Source organism: Tympanuchus pallidicinctus, unplaced genomic scaffold, assembly GCF_026119805.1.
Source record: "Tympanuchus pallidicinctus isolate F22 unplaced genomic scaffold, pur_lepc_1.0 scaffold6, whole genome shotgun sequence".
Taxonomy (NCBI): Eukaryota; Metazoa; Chordata; class Aves; order Galliformes; family Phasianidae; genus Tympanuchus; species Tympanuchus pallidicinctus.
In genome coordinates, this window is record NW_026294780.1 from 13,604,331 (window position 1) to 13,630,394 (window position 26,064).

Genomic DNA, 26,064 nt, shown 5'->3' on the forward strand with positions numbered 1-26,064 from the left:
TAGCTCTGGTTATTTAATTCTTGGTTTTCTTTAGGGAGGGTGCTGGGACAGGCAGTGAAGACCCAGCTGCTGCGTTGATGGAGAAGGAGAATCGTAGAATTGTAGAATTGCTCAGGTTAAGAAGACCTTCAAGATCATCAAGTATGGCAGCCTGACCACACTAGCCTAACTCTAACAACCCAGATGCACGAGTAGCTCTGCACATCCTCACTGGGGTTCGAGAAGTGCTGGAACTGACAGATACCATTTTGTTTGCACAAATGAATTCCTCTGCCTGCTTGAGGAAGGAAAAAAAAATAAAATAAAGGCACAGGTTGTAAGTTCCTCAGTGTGTACCAAACCAAGTAGTTATTTATGAGACATCCTGTACCTACAAAATGGTGAACTGCAGTAGTGTTTCCTTTTCTACCCTCCAGCTACCAAGGCTTACAAACTGGGCTGGTAGTACTGGGCTCCACTAAAACCATACCTAAGAGTGTCTGAGGGGGGAAAAAACAAGAAAGGGAAATCTTTCACGCTCCCTTAAACTTCGTGTTTCTTTAAAGCGTGTGCTGAGAAGCACAGCTTCTGTTGTGTTTAAAGTTTTTTGCCTTACTCCTCGGTTGGTCCAGTGCAAGGAGCAACCAGTTGGGTTTATTCACGGCTGCCTGTCAAGAAATACTGCTGTTTGCTAGGAATTTTTAGAAACTTTTAAACAGTTGTTTCGACATGTGGTAGCTCAGTAATATGTGGTCTCCCTCAGCCTAAGTTTAAAATATAATAGTGATGTATTTATAGTTTCTTCTGCTCTTAAGGAACGCGTGTGAAATGCAGTTGTTGGGCTGCCAGACCGATGCAAATAAAATCCCCTCGTTATGTTCACAAGGATAATTAGTATGGCTTACAATGTTTTTCATGCTGTTTTCTATTCTTATGAATCTTGATTGAAGTTGCAAATAAATACAGAAAAGAACACACCCATCTTTTCCACACCCATCTTAATGCTCCATAGGTGTTTGAGAGGTGATAAACCGCATTCAGAGTGTTTTTGTAGGGAATCTAGAGCGGCAGCTTTGTGATCTAGGGTTCTGTGCAACCTGCAATCTTTTTATTTTTCTGTGCAATTTGATGTGTTCTTTGTTCTGCCCTTGTTTTTAGTATGTTAATTATGCTATCAAGCTGTTATATATTCTACTAGCAAAATACCATTTGGCAGCAGTTTTTGGTGGTTTTTTTTTTTTTTTTTTTTTTAACTATCCCATTTGGAGATGCACGAGTGAAAGAAATCCTGTACAAGTGCCATGTTTTAGAGTTAATTTTTTTAAATTATCTAGTTCTTGTTATGTTGCCATCTGTTTTCCTCTAGCCTGAAGAGGAAACAGCTGTTGTGAATAATCTCAAGACAGTATTTTTAATAAAGTCTAATAGGTCTGCCTACCTTCAGCTTGCGTGTGTACCAGAATGGATAAGTGCTCCATTTAGGAAAAAAATATGGTTTAACGGTAGGAACTGTTCTGAGTTTTGGTTTTGCAGAGCAGTGATTCTGGTGTGTATCTCCAGAGTTGGGTTTGAGCGTAGCTGGAGAGCTCTGGGAAAAGGGAGCACCCTGAGCTTGCTGCAGCTGCGTGCATGCAGAGGGATGCTCTGCTGCTTCCGCCCCTTGGGTGCTGTGGTGGGAGCAGCTGGAGAGAAACTCAGAGCAAATACCATTCTGGGCACAATGCTTCGTTCTCAGACAGAGAATGAGTGCTGCTGGCAGTGAGTAGGATATGAGAGTGCTTGATGTGGCCAGCCGACGATTCCCTTGTGGGTTTTCTGGTTGTATTTTAGTCTTCATTTTAGTAAGGAGTGAAGGATCTGAGGAAAGAGATGCTACACAGCATAATGTACAGTCAAAGTGATGATTGTGATTCAGCTGAATTAAAGGGAAGACCGAATGAATGTAGACAAGTTGACTGTGAAAGTCTTGTGAAATCATATTTAAATCAGCTTGTTTGAGCTTCGGCATTGCAGTATGAACAAGACTCAGAACTGTTTTGCACAGATAGGTTTCCTTCAACGCTTCCTTTTGGAATATATAACTAGACTTGGGGACCTTTGCTAGATAATTAGTTATTTGAAGTAAGAGGGCTCAGCAGTGAAGTGAGCAGTGGAGACTGGCAGACAGCATCAAGTGGTGGCCAGGTAGCGTGCAGCTGAAGTAAGAATGGTTGCTGGTTGAATTGGACCTGTTTATAAGTAAAGAGGCTTCTTGTTTTAGTGCTAACTTGAATAGGCGAAGGGCTTTGCTGTTTTTGAGTCTTTAGGTGACGGCATTATGGAACAATGCTAGTAAGAATAGCCTTGAAAGTGAGCCTGTAGTCTTAAGTTGCTGTGAGACAGCAGCCTCGCATTTTTTTCAAGAGCACGCATACCATAAACCTGTTAGAAATGCATGTCTAATACTGTGTGGTCACACAAGCTCTTTATGTTTTGTCCCGTGTGCTGTCACTGCAGCCCTCCTCGTGTGACAGGGCAAATATCTGTGGCGTGATTTCATTAGGAACCTCTCCTGTGCTAGAGCTAATGGGTACAGAAGTTCTGTTTGGCCAAATCTGCTCTGCAGCATGAGTTTATCTAGCACACGTGAGGGTGTGAGGGGAAGATGAAACAGGTGTGGAACTGCCTGCTGGATAACCCCCTTTTAGCTTTTTTGTCTTTTGGGGTGGAATGAGGGTTGGAATTCTAGTATGTAAGAGTCTGCAATGCAATCTGATTTGCAGATTAGTTAATATAAAAAATTAGGTATAATACTTGCCTTTGAGATTTCCTGCCAATTTGGTGCTGTTAAATAGCATTTGCTATCTTTCCCCAGAGGAATATCCTGTATGTGCCAAGAACATACTATTACACAAACCTGTTCTGTTTTATTTGGCTTTCAAAGGAGAGAAGTTCAAATTAATGTCTGTGAAAACTCTCAAGGAAATGCAGAAATATCAATGATCCAGAATGCTATCACCTAAGTGAATATACATAATTTTTAGAGAGTGTTATTTTTGCTTATCTTTCTTATCTTTGGTCGAATAGCAAATCTGGGTTTGTTCTCCCACATAGAGGGGTATCGTCTGCTTCACTTGGGAGCTTGCAGTGGGAGTGCTTCAGTTTCAGAACAAGTTAGATCTGGAGCCAAGAAAAAGTAAAGTTTTCCTGTGCTGAAGGTTTTTAATATTCATATTCACAAATAGATTGCCTTCTGGAAGGGCAGTGGCTTGCTTCGCATCTGCTGACAACAGAGTGGGAGTTATGGCTATTTCAGATATCACAGTGCTGGAGCGTTTAGAGGTGAACTTAGACATTGATGGGAGCTGTTGGGATTGTGGCTGCACTGTCCTGTGCTTCTGTTCTTTGTGCCCATGGCCATTAGCTTAGAGTCTCTCTGCCCCAGTGTTTTGGTGCAACACGCTCTGGGCACCTTCCCATGAGGGGAAAGACAAAAGCTGTTAAAGTGGTTGCTGTCATGAAGCCTTTCTGGGCAATTTGCTTTCTAACTCCTATGGTACCTTTCTCATAACCGAGTGTGCTTTGTGTGATAAAGCCTTTGGGAGCTATTTTACCTCTCTGCACATGTAGCAGTGCTGCTAGGAGGTGTATCCTGCCAGCAATAAGATATTTCCTCTCTTGGTTACTGGGAGCCATTTGTCTGCCTTGCTCTTTTGTTCAGAGGGTCCAAATGCTTTGTCTCCTCCTGCTTTGTGTTGGTAAATCCTAACTTGTGTCTGATTTTTCTTCTCATGAGCTGTCACATAAGTAGGCAGGAGGCTTCTGAGCCCCAGTAGGTATAGTTGATCCTTTCTTGCTGTGCAGCAGCATCTGTTTCGCTGGGTTATCTTCACAAGCCCCTTTGTAGCTAGCCCTCACCTGCAGTTTCTGCAACATGTTGTGCAGTTGCATTAGCAGATGCTGTAATGCAGTTTTCCAGAGCAGTTTTTCATCTGAGGAACTCAAGTTGTGTTTTGAATATGAAGTGTTACAGAGGGAGGTATTTTGAGTACAGGAGTTAGCTGTCTGCCTTATTATGCACAAGCACAGATGGAGTCTACAGCAGAACTGGGATGGAGTCCAGATCTTTAACTGAAAGAGCTAACGTCTTGCTTGGGAATACAAACTTCTTGCACAGAAGAGCTCTGCTATGTGGTATTGCTTTTCAAAGACAAGTAGGATCACTCCTGAAACTATGTGGGCATGAGTAAGGGGTTAACTGACGTTGAGCAGCTTTTAACTCTTAGTGATTTTTCTAAAGAATCCTTGATCTTTTCTGTTAGCCAAATAGCGGGTGTATGCATCCCCATCCCCCAGCATTAAAAATACTTACTGTGCATGTCCGTGGGTTTGTGTCTATAGCTCCTAAATCTGTTCTACCCTAAAAGGTAAAAATGGCATCTTTTTATCCAGCAAATAGCTTTTGGTTATGTATGCCTATTTGCATGCTTTAAGTTTTACAGCTGCTTATTGTAAATGTCGGTGAGAAACTATCCTACTGTCAGTGAAAGTGTGCGATATAATCCAGAAGTCAACTTCATCTTGCATGTGACTATCAGAAGTATGCCCTGACTGCAGTCTGTGATTCTTTCATGAGCTGTGAATTCACATAGGGCTTTTGGGAAGTTGTTTAAAGTTAAGTGGATATTGCACAGGTATAACTTGACCAACAGATGCTTATTAACACTGACTGTGTGAGTTCACTCTTGGAATAAGTGTGAAGGGCTGGTTGCTTTCGATTTTTAAGTTGATGATAGAGCTAGTACATGCTGCATCTGCAAGCAGCATGTGGCAGGCAATGTTAGTGGTCAAACCATTGCCACTGAATAGCTGTGTCACCTTGCAACTGTGAAGTTGGATCTCGGTTTGATTGAGAAATGCTTTTGGTGTTAGATTTATTAACTGAGGTTAACATCACATTTCTCTATCTATTTTGCGTTTGTATTTCCACCCTATCCAGTATCCTTGGCTTCCCCTCCCTTTTTTTTTTTTTTTTTTTTTTTGAAGCTTACTCCTGCCTTTTTGTGGATGGACGTTTCTTTGGGCTTAGTCATTTTGAGAAGGGGTGTCATCTGCATCCGTACAGATCTGGCTACGGTTGGACCTTTGCTACTGAAACTGTCAGAGCAGGTTTGTGCTGTGTGAGGCAGAGTTAGGAGCTCATGGTGTAAAAACAGAAGTTTGACCACATGTTTCAGAGCAGTTGCCAGTTGCCTCTCTTGTACATACTTTCCAATTCCCTCATTCTACACAAGTAGCTGAACGCTGCTCTGTCACTAGCTGTAAGTAAGTATGCAATGCACTGAGCAGTTCCACAGTGCTTTACAGCGGCTCATACGAGTAACTGATAAGCTGAAACTGTGAGAAAATTAGGAAACTAGCATTCATTGAGTTTCATTATGTTAATACTTTGCACAGCTTAGAAAAAGAAGGTCGCTTTCCATTTTTAATATCCTGCTTTATACTTTGCATTAAAAAAAAAACCAGCCGGATCCTGGGCATTCAATGGAAAGTTATAAATTTCCATGTAAGTATGGATTTTAATCATATGAACATTTTTAGAAATTATAGGGGAAAATTGTATTTTTGGCTGAGGTGTTTCTTAAAACTCTCAACAGCTTATACCAGTAACGTATTTATGTGCACACATCTGCAGTAAGTAACTCCAGAACCCTGTGGTTTTGATCACTATTTTTAAAATAAATGATCATGCTCAACTCAGCTTCTTCTTGCTTGTTTTTCTTCACTGTTGTGCCTGTGTTATCTGTCCTCGAGGCTGAGGAGAGAAGAAGTAAACACTTTTTTCCTCTTCCCGCAGTTACTGAAGTTGGACAGTCTTGCATTTGGTTCTCATCACATTGCCTGCACAATGAGTCATTCGTTCTTGGTTTTGTTCCTTTGACCGAGATTCATGTGATGCTGCTGCTCTCAGGGAGATCAGATTAGTCACAGAAATCTTGTTTAAAAAATAAATTGTACTGCAGGTTGATGCCTTGCTGACCAGTTATGTGGTGGTTGTTTTTTTTTTCCTTGCCTCTACTTGCTAGTTGAGATCAGCAGCATCGTTCTATTGAGAAATGTATTTTAGTCTTGGTAACTGATACGGGATTGGAGTCCCACTGAAATTACTGTATTGTTAAATTCGGGACTCTTGGAATCGACGGTAATGCAGGTGAGTTTCTGGCAGTCCAGTGTGCTAAAATAAATCAAGCTGAAAATAGAACTTGCTTCACTGTACTGCTGAGGAGAACAAAAACTACATTGCAGTTGTGGCAGTGGCAGCAAACTTTGTGAAACATACATAATTTTCTTATTTTTAATGATAACAATATGAGATTTTTATCAAGCTTGTAGTGGTGTTTGAGAATGGAAATGTTTGATGGAGCTGAAATCAGGTGGACATTTCAAATGATGCTAGGATGGTGTTGGCAGTTTCCAGTCCCTATTGTGAAACATGTTATTATGAAGGCTCTGGAAGTTCTCTGTTTTGGTACAGTAAGATTTGATGGGTGCTGATTCAGAAATAGGAGCCTGAAAGAGTAGCCGTGCAAAAAACGTGAGGCGGCTGATCAAAGAAGATCCAGGAGAAGATGTGTGCTATGTGGCTGCAAGCCCTCAGCCTGGGCAGGGCCGGCAGCTGGCTGTGCTCTCTGTCTAGTCAATGGCCAGCAAGAGGAACTCCTTCAAATAGTAATTCAGAAAAACAAAACTGTGTTTGTGCTTTGAACCCTCTTAGGCAGAAGCCTGCACGAACCATAGATGTTAATGCAGGCACCTAAATTGTGCGTCGTGTCGAACTGGGAGCAGTGTCTGTTTTGTGCCTTGAAAGGCAGTAGGGGAGTATTGGAAGTTGCTGAAATGAAATAAACACTGTCACAGTTCATAGATGAAAGCCTGAGTGGAAGGGAAGATGAATTAATGTACCGCATTAAACTTTGATTATGGCTCTTTTGAACAGCAATATTTTCCATTTTTAAGTTGTTAACAGTGTTTTGATAAGAAAATGCTCATAAATCAGGCAGAGGTGCAGACCGATGAGGTAGAAAATGGGATTATGTACAGGAAGTTCAAACAGAGATTCTTTTGTGTACGTAGCTTTTTGTAGAGTTCTGCTTCTGCCCTCAGTTTTCAGTTGATTTTTGCAGCTATTGGCCACTCAGAACTGTTGGAAGCATTCATTCACGTTGCTAGTTTTTCTGTCATGCATCTGCTTCACAGAGAATGTAGTGGCTAAACAGACATTAAAAAATTCAACTTTGGATGAACTTCGTAGGTATGCATGAGCAGCTCATGGGGAATGCCCAGCTTCCAAAAATCATTGGCAGTTTCGAAGAATGCTCACCCTCCGGATGAGTCCCAACGAGCTCTGCTTCTTCAAGGGCCCTCTTTGACTCTTGCTCCCTTTTCTGTATAACTGCCGAAATGAAATGAACCTGTATTTCTTTGAAATTCATTTGCCTCTGTTACATTTGCTTATTCTGGAGGAGAATCTGATCCTGTATTTTAGCAGTTATTTTTTAGTGTGGGGCGAGTATGTTGAGATGAAGCTTCAGCTGTAGTGAATTGCTTTGTATGTTTTGAGATGGAGCTCTGACCCTCTGACTTCAGGTCAAACAAGAACGACTGACTGCTTAGGTGATATTCTTTTGCACGTTCACATAACTTACCTGAAATGTTCTCCCATAAGGCACTACCACCCAGGAGACTGGGACCTTAGAGTAGGGTTTCTGGCTTTTTTCCACAGTTTTGCTTGACACCAATCAGCCAGTCCCACACACTGCATGAGGCTTGTGGGTGGAACTGTACAGCTCATACTGAAAAGGAAGCAGGTACTCTGTGAGCTTGCAAGTCTGACATTTTCAAAGGCTTCAACTCAGGTTGATTCATCCACATGTATTTTAGACTTGTATGGACTTCAGGGTTGTGAACAATGGGTGATGCTGGGAAAAGGGAAACAAATTGCTCCAGTACGTAACTTAAAAGCATGGAGCATTAATAATACTTTTCAATTTGCATGAATCTGAAATAAACCATTTGAATATTTTTGAGAGTTGGTTGCAAAAATACAGATAAAAAATAAAATACATCCAAATTAGCTGGATGTTATATGTATTATTCTTGTAAGGTGGGATGGTGTCGCTGATCTATGAAAGAAAAGGTGCTTTATTGAAGTCATGCCAAAATATACTCATTTTTTTCAAGCATACTTAAGCTGGCAAAGCACTCTGTCCTCTGAAAGCAAGAAACGGTTAGGAAATGAGGGGATAGAATTACTCAGAAATGTTTGCCCTTTGGAGATGAGTTACTGCATGAAGTTCTGTCAGAGTACTTGATCTTCATGCAGAAGAACTCGCAGTGTGTCCCTGGACCCCATTAGACCTGATGAAATGTGGTGGTGGGCTTGCGAGGTGACAAAGGGCAGGTGACAGCTCAGGCTGGCAGAAGAGGGCAAACACATTGGACAAGTAGCTGGCGCTGTGATTTGCTTCCTTACGTCTAAGTCACTTTGTGTCTCTTCAACTGTATCTTCTTATTGAAAATTCTGTTTCAGCAACAAGTTAGGAATCTTACTGTTTAAAAATAAATCTCTGCTGAGTCTGCTGACATGCCAAATTGAACGTTTGGGATGTTGGATGGCCACAGCCCAGTTCTGTCAGTGTGTGGCTGCTCTGTATCTAGCTGTTTTTAGAAGTGTGTGTGGCGAATGCGTGGTGGCAGTAGCTAAAGCAGCCTGGGCTTTTGAGCGGAGCCACGTCGTCCGTTTTCTCTCCACAATTAGATCAGTAGGTCTGCAAAGCAGCTGCAATAATTCCTTGCTAATTTGCAGTCTTGGAGTGTAATTGTACAGCATTTCAAACCGGCAAGTGATCAGTTTGTTCGTCAAGCTCAAATGCTTGTATGCAGCTTAAAATGTAGTGAGGAGAGTTGGGGCTGCAAACTAGCAGGAAGAAATTAGCAGCATCTACATAAAATCTTGTGCATTGTCAGCATGCATCTGTGCAATACAGGCTGCTCAACAGTGAAATAAATCTTTGCTTTACTGGAAAAAGTGCTTGTAAATGAGGATCCAGCAAAACAAAAATTGTGAGTGATTTATGTAATACCTTCATCTGAGCATTGTGTTCAGTACCTGGGCGTCTTTGCAATATAGTGTTTGTCAGCCAGAATGAAATTTTAAATTGTTCTTGAATTATTATTATTTTTCGTTCAGCTCCCCACAATAAGTGTACAATCTGAGAACTGCTGATGACCTCATTTTTTTTCTTATAATGAAGGATTTGTTGTTAATTTTTTCTTTGGTACATAAAATGCTCATTGTGTACAAGGGAGTGCATGATGTGTAGGTGGACTAGCACAGTACTGAAACCATGTAAAGCTTTAATGAGTTGTAGACTTGCCTGTTCTTGGCTTTACAGGAACTTGCTAATTACTGCAGGTTTGGAGGAGATTTCTGGGTTTGGATCTTTATGTGGAGAAGTGCAGACCTTCCTGCAGGAGAGCAAGTTTTCACTCTAAAGAAGGGCCAGATCAGAGAAAGCTGGGGAGATTTCAAAGCCTTTCTCCTTCACGGTGAGAAATATTGTACGAGGAAGTATTCTGTGTATGAAGGAAGATGCTCTTTGTGCAGTTAATCCCTAACTTTTGGGGACTTTTCAATATTGCTTTGAGCTGCTGTGCTCTGAGTCACCCTGTTTCTCAGTAGCAAGGTTTTGTTTAGAATGCTGTGGGGTCAGATGACCAAAATGAACTTGACCTAAACTTGATGCTGTGAAATTTTGGTTAGAGAAGGCAGTTCTAAAAGAGTAGCTCTGAAGCATGAGCAATTATGGACAACAGAGTCATTCATTGGATGAAAGTTACAGTTTCTTAACAGTGCTGGTAAAGCTTCAACTTTCCAGCAATTACTTCTTTTGTTATTAGCTTTTTATGTAAGCTAAAGACAGCCATTGACAGATTCGTATTTTTCATGTTACTGTAAAAGCTTTTAGTTGCTTGCTGTTGGTGATAGAAGTGATTAATGTCCTGGAAGAGAGGGGGCATTATTCCTTTTTCACTGCTTGGTTTTATTCCCACACAGCTGTGGCTTTTTGATCTACACTAAAAAAAAAAGGGGGAGGGGAAGGGGGTAGGAATATACACAGATGTATAAAATTACCTGTTTTTTGGTCATCTGGATTCTGGTTTTATGTGTGACAGGTGAAAACAGATACTTTCACATAAACTTTCACTTACACTGATACACTTGAGAACATTACTTTTGGTTTCCAGTGATGACGAGGCGCCTCAAGGTAGTTATAAGCAGAGCACAGAAACTCTCAGAAGGGAGCAGTTGAACTGATGTTGGATTTTGGTCACGTTTTGTTTGATGTTGTAAATCATTTGCTTGTGTTTCCTGCCTCATACTGTTCTTCCAAAAATAGCTGAAACTGCTAGCAGTTTGCCTGTGATGGAGTGGCCTGTTTAAAGTTACTTCCTCTGCCCTCGCTCTCTCCCTCATGGCCTCCCACAGCAGATGTTCAGTGACTTCAGCTTTGCTGAGAGATGATCTTTAGAAATGTGAGGAAACCAATTTTTTTTTTTTAATTAAAAAAATATAACTAATTAAAAAAAAAATCCAACGTGAAGGTCACGATGCAGAGGCACAGAACAACCTGTGTCCAATCCCTACATTACTGCAGTCAGTAGGAAAAACCTCAAGAGCCTCTGTTGAATGCAGCTGGGACGTCACATGAGATGCATTCTGATCCAAAGTGTCATCTTCAGAATATAAGCTGGGTTGAAAAGCAGTGCATGCAAACTGCCTTTAATATTGTATCAACTCTGATAAAGAGGCAGTTTGGTTACTTCATCAGTTCTTCTGCAGGAATACAAGAAAGTCACATCAAAGAAACTCGGAATGCTTACCTCAGCATGCAGCAGGAAAGCTGTGAATTCAGATCAAAACTCCTTGAGATCACCTCTTTCCTGGCAATATCCTCATTTAAAGTGATGTCTTCAAGTGTTCTTTTACACAGAATAGCTTCTATTTTCTAAAGAACGCAGCTGGACTTGAACAATTTCTGTTTTGTGGAGTTAAGTTACTATCCTAAGGGAATCTTTAGAGAAACTTGATTCCCCATGCTAAACATATATTGGCGAGTAGCTTGCAACGTTACATTAATCACTTGAGGAGAGTTGTTCTTCTCTTGTACAAAATCAAATTATCTTGCAGCTCTTCATTTTGAGAGCAGCTCTCATGGAGCTTGCTGTATAGATCTTTCCTACCAAGCTCTGGGATTTGATTAACAGCCCTTGTGCTATGAGCACTTATCATTACATATCATTGCAAGATCTTTTGAGCCTCTTCTGTATTTGCTGCCTCTTACACGAAAAATAAGAATGCTAGTTTGGAGCTTCTTATTGCGCTCCAGTGCCTCTATCAGATCTGGAATAGTAAAGGAAAGCAGTTTGGATGGTGTGTGATAGATTATCAGGAACGTAGAAGGCCTGGAAATCAGTGATGCAGGACAACTGGAATATTCACTTGCATGCAGGAAAAAGGGAATGCAGCCATTCAGAGTCATAGGTCCAAGTCTATCCGTAGCGTGGGCTGTAGTTGATTAGGTTTAGCTTTTGTTGCAGATTATAGAAAGACCTGTAATCTTCTGTCTCAGTACGTTTTGGATCAGAGGAAGACTGAGATGAAGATTCGTAACTGCTATAGAGTAAGTTCAGGAAAGTAACTGCCCCCTCGTATGTAGTACTGGTAAAACAACATCTCAAGTATTGCGTTCAGTTTTGGGTCCGTCACTACAAGAAGGGCATTGAGCTGATTGCATGTGTGCAGCAACAAAGCTGTTGAAAGGACTGGGAAATGAGTTACGGGGAGCAGCTGCAGGAACTGGGACTGTTCAGCCTGGAGGAGAGGAGACTCAGGGGAGACCTTGTCACTCTCTACATCTGCCTGAAGAGAGTCTCTTACATGATGGGTGACAGCACAGGAGGAATTGGCCTCAAGTTGTGCTGGGGAAAATCTAGATTGAATACAGGGAAGAATTTCTTCATGGGGAAAGTGCTGAGGTTGTGGAGTGGGCTGCCTAGGGAGGTGGTGGGCTCACCATCCCCAGAGCTATTTAAGAGACTTGTGTTTGTGGTGCTCAGGGACATGGCTTAGTGATGGGGTTTGTTCGGTCACAGTAACTGTTGGACTTGGTGATCTTGTGAGTCTTTTCCAACTGCATTATTCCATGATTACTGAGTTTACAGAGTGTCAGTGTAGCACTACAACACTGTGTGTAATGCTGAAGTGCATCTTGCAGAAGGGGTCTTAATGGATGCCAAATGTTTCTGTCTCTGATCTGTGAAGGAGCTAAAACCCCCCTATATAAACACTACATCTAAGTGGGTGTAAGAAGCTTCTGATGTTGAGGTATCATCTGGCATCGGTACTACAGTGGTCTTCAGTTTAGTTCCAAAGGGTTTGGGGTTGATGCTGCTTATTTCTGCCAAGCTCAGAGGGTTTTCACGTGATGCTCTTGCCTAAAACCTAGTAATTAATATGTCATGGATTGTCTCCTTGCTGGTTACTTGTTGAAGCAGTGCTGTGCTATCGGGTTGTTGTGGGGTAGCTGTAAAGGCCCAGCTCATCAACACGTTTCGTTGAGAACGTGTTTTTCCTGAGAGTTGTACATAATAATCATTTCACGTGGAAAGAGGCTGGCAGGCCTGGGCTTACATTAAGAACAGGTCATCTAAAAATCTCATTTTCCAGATCATCAAAATCTGTTCACAGATGGCTATTTTTGACCTGATTTAGAAATCTAATGCAATCTGTTTGTGAGAGCAAAGTGTACGCCTGCGTAAATGTCCGCAGTTGGAGCAAAGAGGGATTGCTGTGCAGATAGAGTGTTTCTAATCGCATCTGTTCTAAAGCAAATCTCTCTTTATTTTTTTTTTTTTAATGCAAATATCAGAGCTAAGTGATGAATTCTCTGGGTTTATTGTAATTGCAGGCTGAGTGACCCATATAGTTATGTGGAGAGAACATTTTTTGACACCTAGCACATACTGCCTAAAAAGCATATAGTGATTTTTAACGTATTACAGAAGTACACTAGAGAATACTTACGTAACTCTATGGTAACAATGTAGTCTTTCAGGCTTCAGATTATTTTTTTTTTCATTGTGTTTTCCTCTTTGGAAAGGCAGAAATAAATTGAACATTTCCCCTTTGAGTTATACACACTTTACCTACGTATTGGAATTACGTGCAAATATAATTGCACACTCTGCTTTCAAACATTATGTTAATTTCAGGTAATTACCACACTGACTATTCATGTGGTAAAGTGGTTTCCCCATGCAAATAGAAGTTTTCCATCTATGGTCATTTTTGATTTCCCAGGCGACAAACAGGAACTGAGGAAATGGCCGCAAGTTGTACCAGAGGAGGTTTAGATTAGGCATAAGAAAAAGCTTTTTCTCTCAGAGAGTGGTCAGGCACTGGAATGGCTGCCCAAGGAGGTGGTGGAGTCGCCGTCCCTGGCAGTGTTCAAGGGGTGAATGGATGAGGAGCTGTGAGATATGGTTTAGTGCTTGTGGTAGCAGTGGTAATGGGAGGCAGGTTGGACTGGATGATCTTGTAGGTCCTTTCCAACCTTGTGATTCTGTGATTCTATGATATTAAAACGAATTAGTTTTAACTGTGTTCTTGTTGTGCTGTTGCAGTTACAAGTGCATCTTACCACCCACCTCGCCTCAAAAAAGCACATTTTGTAATTAAATGTTTGACTGCTTTCTCAGCGTTCAAAATTAAAGCAACAGCTTCTGATCATTTGGAATCCATACACAGTCCCAAATTGAAGTGCATCCGGGTATTTCTGCATGTTTTAATTGCTGTTGAATGGTACTGTATTTTCCATTTTAATGAAACTTAATGTAAACATTAATTATGATTTTTCTAGCATCCTAATTTTTATGTGTATGCTGGTTTTTGCGCATGAGGAATTGTTTAGGCATAAATTCTGATAGAGAATCAGATCTGTTGGTGTGTACGTGTATTTTCCTTTTTTGTTTTTGCTTGATTTCTGGCTGTTGAAGGAATAAGGCTTTTCCAGAAGAGAGAAAACATTAAAGAAGCTTGAGATACTGGTGTGGGTTTTTGTTGTTGTTGTTGTTGTTGTTGTTTTTCAAATACCAATATCTGTATCGCTATAGAGAGTCTGGCAAAAGATAGGAGCAGCATTTCATTCTTGGTGTAAATCATTGCTCTGTTTTTGTTCTTGACATGCTTACCCAAGAGCTTGTTTGGAGAGAGCTTCCCGAACACACGGCAGCAGCAGAATGAATTGTTTCTGGTTTGGATATCTTGCCCTTTTCAGATTCCAAGTCTTTCTGCGTATTCCCTGAAGTCAAATGCAGCACTAGGGGAAGCTCAGTTGCTTTTATTGAATTTATGTATTGGATGTGGGTTTTGTTTTTTTTGTTTGTTTGTTTGATTGCTGTATATTTAAAATCATTTTGGAAGTGATGCTCTTCTGATAAAATCAAGTATATTGCTGCTAGAGACAGCAAGGTGAATTTGTTGACACAAACTTTCTGTGAATGTGCTTAGATTGGCAGGTACGTGGAGCTGACCTAATGCTTAGAAGCGTGGGAGCAGCAAATTTCATTCCAGAAGGGTAGGAATGTTGTCTGGCAGTTGGGCATTCTGTGCTCTCCAGAAAACTGCACCTGGGGAAATACTTAAAATCAAAGATGACACAGTGCCACGTATCTGCATTCGGTGAAAAATACCTGGTGCTTCCAGTTTAAGGTTGCAAAACCATAAGGATATGCATGCATGTGTGTGTATGTATATATACATATACATATATATATATATATGTTTATTTGCATGAATATCTTCAGAGCTTTTCTTGATTTCATTGGTTATGCTCACAAGCATCCAAGCAGTGCTCTTTTCTGCTGTATTTGCAGGAGAGCCTTTTTTTTTTTCTTCTTCTTTTTATTGACAGTGTCTTACTAGAACAGGAATGTGTGGCATTGGGAAAAACAAGGAAGTTCTGAGGTTTTATCTTCCTCTTGTTACAGCCTGTTGCGTGCTCTCTGCCTAGCTCAGTGTGAGCTGTCTCTGCTTCCACAGCAGTCCATTTTTAGGCTGTAGTAACCCATTCATGAGAGAAAATAGCAGGTCAGTGAAGTATTCAGAATTGGATAGTCTGTTTGTTTAGAGACTTCTCCAAAATACCTAATGAGAACTATTTGTATAGCTCAACTTAGTTTTGCTAAGTTTAGCTACTCGGTGCTAAGCTGAGTGCATTACACAGATCAGTTAGGATCATCTGTATTAAAAGTGTGCAATAGCAGGGATAGAGAGGAAAAGCATTGCAAACTTACGTCGATTACTCTACTTTCAGGGCTTCCAAATGGAAGCCTTACACTTCAAAACAAACTGCATCCATGTTAAACTGTCAAAGTCTTATACATCTTAAGAAACACTCCTGTTTCTTATTCAGAAGGTCTTAAAGGTGAGTGGATCTTTTGTCTGCAAACTCTCTCTAAAGTCTCTGGCATGCTGCTGCCTCACAAATGCAGAAAGGAAAGAAGAGTAGAGTTGTGTCTTGAAAACATTACTGATGAAAAGTGCCTACCCTATACAGATAGGTTGAATTATGAAATTCTTGTCCAAATCACTTGATCTCATTAGATCTGGAATATAGAAGTGTTGTGTGACTGTATGACCGTACCTAGTGATTTGTGCTTTCTTTCTTTTTTCTGAAGAAATACTGTCCAAACTGTTCAGCTTCATTGTGGATAGCAAAGCAGTGCTGTAGAGGAAAGTTTTTTTTCTTGGAGGAATCTAAAGAGCAACTGAGGCTCTAACAGAGTGCATTTGTTGACATAAAATGTCTGGCTGGAGAGTTGAATTTTTAGCTGTGCTTGAAAGCTTGACAGATTTTTCTTTCTCAGCTAGTCAGTGCTGGAGGAATCTAAACAGCCCTTGGTTGCTGGCAGTGTTGGGAATAAACTGCATTTCTTTTTTTGCAAGCTCCTTCTCAAGTCAGTAACATGATTAATATGTGAGGTTGGTCAATTAATCCCTTGTTCTGGCCTCAGTGGCTTTTTGGTGCCTTTTAAAGTAATTTCTTTCTTCCAATATTTGTAGGGAGTGTATAAACAGGAGTGAAACGGACTGTTTATGAGGGTGGACAGTGATAGGACAAGGGGGAATGGTTTTAAACTGAGACAGAGGAGGTTTAAGTTAGATGTTAGGAAGAAGTTTTTCACACAGAGGGTGGTGACACACTGGAACAGGTTGCCCAAGGAGGCTGTGGATGCCCCATCCCTGGAGGCATTCAAGGCCAGGCTGGATGTGGCTCTGGGCAGCCTGGTCTGCTGGTTGGTGACCCTGCACGTAGCAGGATGGTTGAAACCAGATGATCATTGTGGTCCTTTTCAACCCAGGCCATTCTATGATTCTGTGAAATGGGAAAAATACCTCCTTCCCTGTGTGTCTCGTTTTCTAATGTTGTGATGGTGATCTTTCCTTTGCAGACTGCAGGTATTGGCTGATGCCACTGGTTATTCTCATTTGCATTGCATTAGGTTTTAATATTGGTGGGTTTTCTTCTCTAAGTCTACTAAAAAGGAGAATTGAGTTTTAAAATACAATTCCTACAGTCTTACAGTCCTACAGATGAAGTCTTAGCCTAAAGCCCTTAAATGACTGTTGTGCACCTCAGAAAGCTGCCTAGGAATCAAGCACATGGAATCCAAAAGTAGTTTCTGTGTACGGTTGCGTTGGAGTGGGAAGTGGGAAAAGTGCAGAAAAAGAGGAATTGCTTTTATTTTCCCTCTTCAATTTTGAGCATGACAAGTTTTGTCTCGTCCTCTTGGAAGAGCTGTGGGAGTAGCATGGCAGCCCCAGGGGAAGACCTCCTGATTGTGCATCTCCTGAAACTCATCACCACGTGCTCTCCCTGGGGATCTTCACTCAATAATGCAGAGAAGAGGCTGGTTTCACATGGTTTTAGTGTGAGAGCACAGAGCTTGGCATCTATGAGTTTTGTGTGTTTGATGCTTGACCTCAGGTGGATAAGAGTTGGAGTTTTATCACAGCAGAACAGAATTCAGTGCAGGTTGTACCAGTCCTCAGTAATCCTCAATATATTTTTGGCCAGAGCTGCTGTAGTTAAACCATTGCTAGCAATGTGGCTTAATTCAGAGCCACACTAAGTGCACTAACAGATGTTGTAGTCACACCTGCGAATTACCGTGCAGCCAGCTTTTTTAATATCATGTCTCACATCTCTGGAGGAGGTTGGAAGAAAGCTAGCAAGTTGTGTCAGCTGAGTTGGGAGTGAACTTACGCAGAGGAACACTGAAGTGAGGAATTGATACATGAAATATGTGTTAATTCATGCTTTTCCTGCACCAGCTGAAGGTGAAGTTATAATAGTTACTGTCATTTAGAGTTTCTTTCCCTACTAGCAAACAAACTTTTGTTTCCTTGGACTGTACTTCTGTGCTTTATCTAGCAAAAGCAATCTAGTTACCGCATGCACTGTGGACTTACCTCTAGGTTTCATCCTTTGAGTTTAAAACACTCATTCAGGTAGTGCTAAGGTGCTTTAGCAAAGCCTTAGGGAGCAATGCCCACTTTCCTGGTTGAGAGTTTTAACCTCATCACTCTGTCAAGGAGATTTAACACCCAGCTTTGTTTTTAATGGATACATGAGGGACAAACTTGTTTTACTCTTGATTTTTGCTCATCTGTTTTGTAGCTTCTTGCTTTTCTTCCTTTTGTTGTTTTTGTTTGTAGGATACACGTTTCTTGTTGCAGTTTTGAAACAAACATTCAATATGAAGGGTATTAGTGACTCGCATGGTACCATTGTGTGAGGATATTAGGCAGCTTAGTGCTGGTTACTTCATCCAAGTGCTTGAAAGCCCAGTGTGTGGCATAAGGCACCGACTGAAGTGACTTGTTTCCATCTCAGCATCTGGGCAAGCAAAAAGCTCAGGGTCAGTCCTCATTTGCCAGGTTCTAAAAATGTCTTCAAGATCAAATCAGCAGGCATTACCATGTTGTTTTGTATTCCTGGCATCTTATGGGTGGACTGATGAAAACAAAAGTTTGGAAGGAAGCAGTGTGCTCTCAGATACATGCTGACAGATCAGAGGCAATAAACTGAGCTGTTGCTGAACCTGGCTGCTGCTGAACTCTGAACTTGGGGGCTGTCAGGAGCTGCTGTACTGGAAACAGAATGCTGCTGCTCAACTTAATAGAGACTTATCACTTAGGAAGCATTTCACTTCAGCCTTTTTCCTGATGCTGCATTAGATAGCTGACTAATTTGTGGTAACTTCTTAATATATAATCCTCCTGTCTTTTTTTTTCTTTCTTGACTTCAGGTGAAGCCAAAAATCTTCCTACATACCCGGGGCCAAACAAGATGAGGGATTGCTACTGTACTGTAAACCTGGACCAGGAGGAGGTTTTCAGGACCAAAATTGTGGAAAAGTCATTATGGTAACAAATACTCTATGCATTGTTCTGTTAACTCTTCTCAATACTCTGAACTTTTCTGCTTACTGTGTTTGTGTAATGTTCCATAAACACTTTTTTGGGGGGGTAAAGGATGTGCAGGATTCTCTTTCCAGTTTTAAGAACACTGTATTGATAAAAGTGTTAGTGCTGTGATTCTTATTTGTATATATGGGAAGGCATCTCCACCATGGCAAGCCACATAAACTGTTCTCCAAAGAGTGTGCAGCCAGTGCTCCTTTCTTTTTGCAGTGTTATTTGGAGCTTCCCTAAACTTTTTAGTTCTGAGCTCCATTTTGCAGCTATCTATGAAGAGTTTTGCATTGCTACCCTAGTATCTGGAATTCAGGATTCATGTATTCTTTTTATCATGGAGCTGCAGCTAATTGAGACAGGCGTCTGATGGTCAGACCTTTCGTTTATCTTGTATGCTTCCTGTGAGGTTATAGTAGCCAAATGTGGAAGGAAACAGAACAAAAAGCATGTAACAAAAGTTAGAACACTTTCTCCTGGAAATCCTCAAATATCAGCAATTGAAAGAAGGCTGGGCATAGATGCATACTCTGGCAAGTGAAGTCTTTTTTATATTTTCTTACATATTGTCAGCAAAGGAAAGTCAAACATAAAACTTTTATCTTCAGGTATAAAGTGGGAAAAGAGAGTAATATAGTTAGGAATCTGGTGTTTGCCTTGTTGCAAATAACTTGCTCTGAGAAATAGCTCTAAATCACTTCCCCACCCCAAGTACCATGCACACAATAAAAAGGAGAGTTTGAGTAGCTTGAAGTGGGATTTAGTCCCTTAAGTCACTTTAATTGTTCTCCTGTAATTTTTTAAGTCTTTGTTCCTCAACTTATCTTCTGATGGGATGCACTGGGCTCCATAACGAAGACTGTTGATTTTTGAGGCATTTAGATTGGCTAAACACAATGAGAGGAAATGTTTTTCTATGACCATGTTTGGAGTGTATCTAACCTCATTTAATCAGTATGCTTTTTTACAATAGCTGATGAGAAGTGTCCCTGGACCAGTTCTTTCTCTAGAAGAGACTTTGTCATTTATTTAAATGCAGTCTTACATCAACCAGCTGCAGCCCTATTGCTCACAACCAGACAGTGCACAGTTGGTGTTTTTGCTAGGTGATCATTAAAGCCCTTCACAGGGAGGATGAAGTGGGGGAACAAGGGGTGTATGATAATAGTTGATGTCATTTCCTTGAACTAATCCAATTATTTTTTCTTTTGAGAAAATAACTGTATGTAGAAGGCATGAGCAACAAGTGTTGCTCTTTTAGTGGGGAAAATTTCCTCTGTCTTTAGGTGTCATTATAAAGCTAAAGAGACTGTGCAGAAACTGGAAGGTTTCTCGTTTCCTGTAGAGCTGAATTCTTTTTTATCTTTTGAGGTAAATTCAGAGCAGAGGAACACAGTGGTCAGAGACCAGGAAAACATAACTGGGTGATGAAAGGTTAAAAGATAGGAATTGTTTAGTATGGAAAAGAGGACTGACCATACACAAATCTGTAAACATATTTTTAAAAAATAGTGAGAGAGGGAATTGTTCTGTATGTCTAGTATGGATACTGCAAGTGATAGATTTAAATTGCAGTGGGGAAGGAAATTTATTAGGTTTGTTATGAAGGAAATCTTCCTGTTCTTAAAGATTCTGAAGCATTGCAGTAGATTCCCATCTTTAGCACTGATAGATTATGTATAACTGGTCCTGACCAACATAATGAAAACTTGCTGCTTTGAGACAGTGATAGACCAGATGACCTCTCAAAATCCTTTGCAGTCCTATTTTCCCTGCTGTGAGGATTGACTAAAGGTGATCTTTATGTTTATTCTCCCAGTGAATTTACCTCTTCCGTGGTTGTCTTGACTGTCTTTCTGTCTGTAGGCTTCTATTTGCAAGCACTATTTTTCAAAAACTTGCTTCTTCATCCCTGAAAATGCACTTAAACACAGTATTAACACGTGGATTTTGCCTTGATCCAGATAGATGTTTCTCTGGCCTTGTTTTTCTTCCATGAAAACAAACAGCTAACAAAAGTGCAGACAAAAATCTCAAATACATCAGTGGTAGAATTGGGATGTACTCCCAATCTGTTGATCGTGATTGCTTTTATTTAGTGAGGAACACTCAAACAGCTGTATAATCTTTCATATGATTACGTTTAAATATATTTAAACAAGTGCATAGACTTCTAGAGGAGGACGTTTCTGAAATCAGACAGTGCAGTGCTAGCCTGTTGTTCTAAGACTCAGATGAGCACATAACTGAGAAGCCAGTAATGTTGTTACATTCTTTAATGCTGGTTTGTAAACTGATTGAACTCGTTGACTAACGGTAAATTATTGAGCAGGTAGATTTCTGTGCCCTAAAGCCCGTGTAATTTGTATGCAGCAGAGAAATCTTTGCTTTCATATATAGTGTTTGCCAGGCACTCGCCAACGTAGGAGGGAAGTATGTGCTGGGTGCCTTTTTCTGAGGTATCACTGCTGTAATCCATGACGTTAGGTGGAAGCTGGGACATGGAGCTGGGCCACAGCATGGCTAAAATAGCAGAGTCCTGCCTGACCATCCATGTGGCTGGCATAGAAGGCTGTGCTGTTCAGGCCCATTTTCTGTTCCCTACCACTTCACTGATGACATGAGGTTGGGTTACTGGTCACAGCTAGCGGAAAAGTTATAAGAATTGTCTGCATTTTCACTTCTACTGGTTATTCCTCTGTATTTGATTTACTTTTTTTTCATAGTTGATGAAATAGTTTTTTGTGTAGTTTATGAAAAAATCTTCTGTGCGAATCTCTGAATTGAGGGGTGTTTCATATGCAGCTCTACCAATTTTGAAACGGTGTCTTCTCATACAAAACTGTGTGTCCTGGAGAATCCTATCTTTTCCAGCATATCTGCATAAAATGACTTTTTTTTTAATGTGCATGAAAAGATTTGTAATTACAAGTTGCACTGAAACGCTGCCTTGTGTACTTGGGAATCCAATGAGTGCATGATAATGGTTATTCTGTTTTTCTGTTTTGCTTTTTTTTTGTGTGTTGTTTTTTAACTTCATTAATTTTCTGTTAAGCAGTTTAAAACAAAGAAACACCAGAACAACATATATTTCTCCAGGCAGGCCTTCTGATGTAAAATTCAAGTAGAACCAGTGAATGGAGAGGAAGGATGCCGTTCCTTGTCTTTCCCAGGAGGACTTGCATGAGTGACCAGTTCTGGCTTGCTTTGGGTGTCTGTGGCAGAGCCTTGATACTCTGACTCATCATCTCCTGTGTTTTGCATTGAGACTCTAAGAAGTTATCTCCCTGAGCTCTGCTCTAATCTTCTGCAACAGATTTGTATTTTATCAGGCTGTGGCAGAGGCATAGGAAGACAACTGAGATCAGTAACCTCTTAAATCAACAGAAAATAAATCATTCAGAGTGTTAAGAACTGAACCAGGTCATCCTGTTGCCCATTCCAGTGCTCCTACCACTGCTGTTGAGAGATTTTCTGTGAGCATGGTGCCCTTTATCTAAGTTTGCATCATAAAAACTGAGAGCAGCCAGCATGGTGAACCTTAACACCCCTGTTCAGCAGTCAGGTGGGACTCATAAATTACAAGCAGGAATTTAAGTTATTCCTGCCATCTTGTTTCTCTTGGCTCTAGTTAAGCAGAATGATGGCACCGGTGCCTTGTGAGGGCTGCTATGGGGATTACTTGGTAGTATCTGACCAAATACACTAAGTTCTTTACAGAGAGAGTGGTGAGGTGCTGGAACAGGCTGCCCAGAGAGGCTGTGGATGCCCCGTCCCTGGAGGTGTTCAAGGCCAGGTTGGATGGGGCCCTGGGCAGCCTGGTCTAGTATTAAATGGGGAGGTTGGTGGCCCTGCATGTGGCAGGGGGTTGGAGATTCATGATCCTTGAGGTCCCTTCCAACCCGGGCCATTCTGTGATTCTGTGACATGGGCTGGTCCTTCTCTGAAATTGCAGGGAAGTGTGAAAGTCCTGTTTATGTGGGGTGGCTCAGAGTCATTTAACTTCTCTGGGGGTCCGTGGACAAGCAGGATTAGTGTGCATGTTGATCAGAGGAAGCTTTCCAGGTTCCCAGGAAGAGAACCTTGGACTATGCGAGTAGATGGAAGCGAATCTTGAAACAGTGCTTTTTTCATGAATTCCTTGACATGAGCTTTTAGTAAATTCTGAGTGGGTCACATGCTAGTCAAAAGAGAGAGGACAGTTAGAGTGGGGATCTAATAAACTTTTCTGTTTAAGCATTTGTCTTTCAGTATTTATACTACTATCACAGAGAATGGCCCTGAATATAATTGGATGTACTCATGAAACCTAGCAGAGATGGATGTGAAGCCCCTTATGTATTTTGTGTCTAAAGAAATGAGTGAGGTTGTTGTGTTTGTTATTTTTTTTCAATGCATAGATTTACAACATTTTTTTAGGTCTGAGCTACAAATAAGCAACCTGACAGTAGTTTTGCCTGTAAATCTCTTGTGCTGAACCAACTCTTACCTTCCCCCATGAGCAACTCTAGACTTCAGGCACTACTGTCAGGGGCTTGTTCTAGCAGCAGAGCTTCCCGAAGGATAAACTTTCTTGGCTTGTTGGCATTAAGACTGACTTTGCCTTGGCTGTTTCCATCAGATGTTTCCATTCACTTAAAGGGCAGTGTCAGCTGCAACAGGAAATCAAGGCAGCTTCTCAAATCATAGGTGAAGAATGGAAGGAATGTGACATCTCTAAATTTGTTTCAAGGATATGAATAAAAGCAAAAACTGTCACACATTAAGAATCAAATGGCTGACGCTGTGTGCTTTAGAGAGATGAGCCAAGCATCTTGAGTCTGTCATTATTTAGTTCTCCACTATTTCACTGAGGAATTTTTCACGTGCTAAACATAGTGATCAAAGCCTGAATGAAAAAGAAAATGAAGCCAGAAGCACTTTCTCCACCCACAGTCCTTTTTTTTTTTTTTTCCCTTCGTAGTTTCCACTGAAAGAAACAGTGTGCTTGTGAGTGTGTAGTGAAATGTGCTGTGAGTTCAGTTATGGCCGCATTCCCTTCCACAGGAGGTAGTTATGTTTGTTTTACTATCAGGTCTGGTAACAAAATTCAGTTGATAGCTCGCAGAACTTTCTCTAAATAATTCTGGTATTGTATTTTATGTTTTGTGTTGTTTTTTTTGTTTGTTTGTTTTTAAATTCTGGGCTTGCTCAGACACTGTTTTCCAGTGTGCGGAGTTCACGGCTGCATGGCTAAACTTCTCTTGCGTTCTGATAACATCTTGGGTGCAGGCCAGTTCTCAAATTTTAAACACATAGTTGTTTCCCTTAGTTGGACTGTTGCCAAAATCAGCTCAGTTAGCTGTTTTAGCTGCTTCCACGTTCTTAGGTTGCCAGCTCACCTCTTTGAAGTAGCAGCTTTCCCCAGACCAGAGGTCTTGAGTACAGAGGCTGAGCTGGATGCTGCAGCATGTCTTCTGTTGTCCGCATGTTCCGTAGCTTCTCTCTTACCTGCTCCCAACTCTCAGCATGCTGTTAGTTTCTGGGATCTGCCATCTTCTGCATTTGACTGTAGCTGACCATGGCTTTAATTCCTATTAAAAGTAGATTTCAATTCTGACGCATCCCAAGCCTTTAAAGGAAAGGATAAGATGGCCGTGGATACAACTTTGGCCTGGTCAGGGTTATTGTTGAAAGCAAGGACTGCATGGTCATGTAGGGAAGTAATACAGCTGGGAAGGGTGCCAGGAAAGGAAGCAGGACTTAATGGAAGGAGGAGAATGAAGTGAGCCTTGAGACCAAGGCAGGGTTTATGAATGAGAGCATTTATTCACACAAAAAGCCACCCATATGAGTAACAATTGTTGGTGCTGTAAGCTGCTTTGAGCCATTAAAAAAAATCCAAAAAACAATAATAATAAAAAAACCCCAACAATGCAGCTGTAATGTGACTTCTGTTTGTGTGTGTCGTCTTACAGAATATTTTGGGAGGTGACTAGGGGCCAAACGGCTGCTACTTAAAGTTATCATAATCCCTGTAAGCCTCATTGAGCCAAACCAGCAACTGTCAAGTGAGGACGGTAACTATAGCTCGTGTGTCTGTCTCCGTGTTCTGATATTAGGGAAGAGAAAATGCACACCACTTTATTTTTTCTCTGTGTGGTAGGGGTGCTTGTGGCTCTAACGCAGCGCTGCCATTTGGGTGCCTGCACAGCGACGTGAGAAAAAAAATTGCTTGGGCTTAGCGGATGTCTGGAAGACTGCAGTCTGCACTCTAACAATGGGCATAGGTGGTATGTTTGGATTTGGATGTTGCCTTGTGTGCCATGTACTTCCTGCTGTGTGTACTCTGCCAAATGTGTGCTTCAAATATAATACTGGGTATTTTTAATAAGCTGTGTAAGGAAGCGACCATGACATCTGCCAACTTTGGCTTCTAAAGATCCTGTCTTATTTGCCTGTCTTCTTGTAGCTCTGTGTCTGGTAGGAGACTGAAGTGTATTCACATTTTATTTGGCTGGCTGTTCCTGCTTTGAATAAACCTTCTCTTCTCTTCTTCCCCTCCTCACCCCCATCCCTTTACATATGCTGCTAAGCATAGCATAAAACATATTAGCCAAGCAATAGAAGAGGCTTAGTAGTAGAAACAAGCAAGCGTACTCCTTTGTACAGACTGATTTTGCTTCCAGCTCACATTGAGATGTGAACTCTGGTCTTCAGTTCGTGCAGCAGGATGAATCCAGTATTTCTAAACCATTTGAAATAGTCAGAGGATGTGGAGTTGTCTGTGGCATGTTAATAGTCTTTACTTCCAAGCAAAAGAAGCACTTTAAAAAAAATCGATACACAAAGAATTTTGGTTCCAGGGGTTTCATTATTATTCATCATGCAACTCTTTCACTTCATCCACTGAACTGCTAGTGCCAAAACAAAAACAAAACTGATTTAGTGATTCTTAAGATATGGAGAAATGAACACGGGGTGGTTTTGCAGCACAGACTAAAACTAAATAAATGTTTCTGTTCTGAGATTAACTGAGAAGAAGAGATTTCATCAAGTCAATACCGTTTCCAGTGATTTTGGTAGATAGCCTAGGGTATGGAATTCAAGTTGCAAGTCTGCCTGTGGAGTTTAGTAGAACATGTAAAAGTGAACAAACTTGAATTTTTTTTTTAAGACCCTGTTCATCATGTTTGTAATGAAGATTCTCTTCCTTATTTGCTTTCATTCTACTTGCACAGTAATATGTTTCTCCACCTCCCTGTCTTCTCCTGAGAAAATCCATCGCCAGAGCATTAGAGGAGATTCAGAAATAAATACATTTAAATGGGAAGGGCTTCAGGATGAGTAAAACAACACATGGAGGGAACTTTCTGGATTTGATTTCCTGGTATTCTTGCTCCCTCCATTGTACCAGTCTTGATGTTTTTACTTCACTGCTTTTTCTCAACAAAGCTTTGCATATCTTCTGTCACAGCAGGTGCAGAAGCTGCTAGGGAAAACCTCATAAGGAGAGATCATATGGC

The 26,064-nt window shown here is 41.0% G+C and overlaps 1 protein-coding gene across 3 annotated transcripts in view; it reads left to right on the plus strand.

Moving 5' to 3' along the window:
* RASA3 (RAS p21 protein activator 3) overlaps positions 1 to 26,064 on the plus strand; it is a 129,499-nt gene that overhangs the window by 16,580 nt on the left and 86,855 nt on the right. For all 3 annotated transcript variants that reach the window (XM_052664739.1, XM_052664740.1, XM_052664741.1), the window contains exon 2: positions 18,394 to 18,511. In XM_052664739.1, the coding sequence (XP_052520699.1) occupies positions 18,394 to 18,511 (118 nt within the window). The remainder of the gene's footprint in view (positions 1 to 18,393; positions 18,512 to 26,064) is intronic.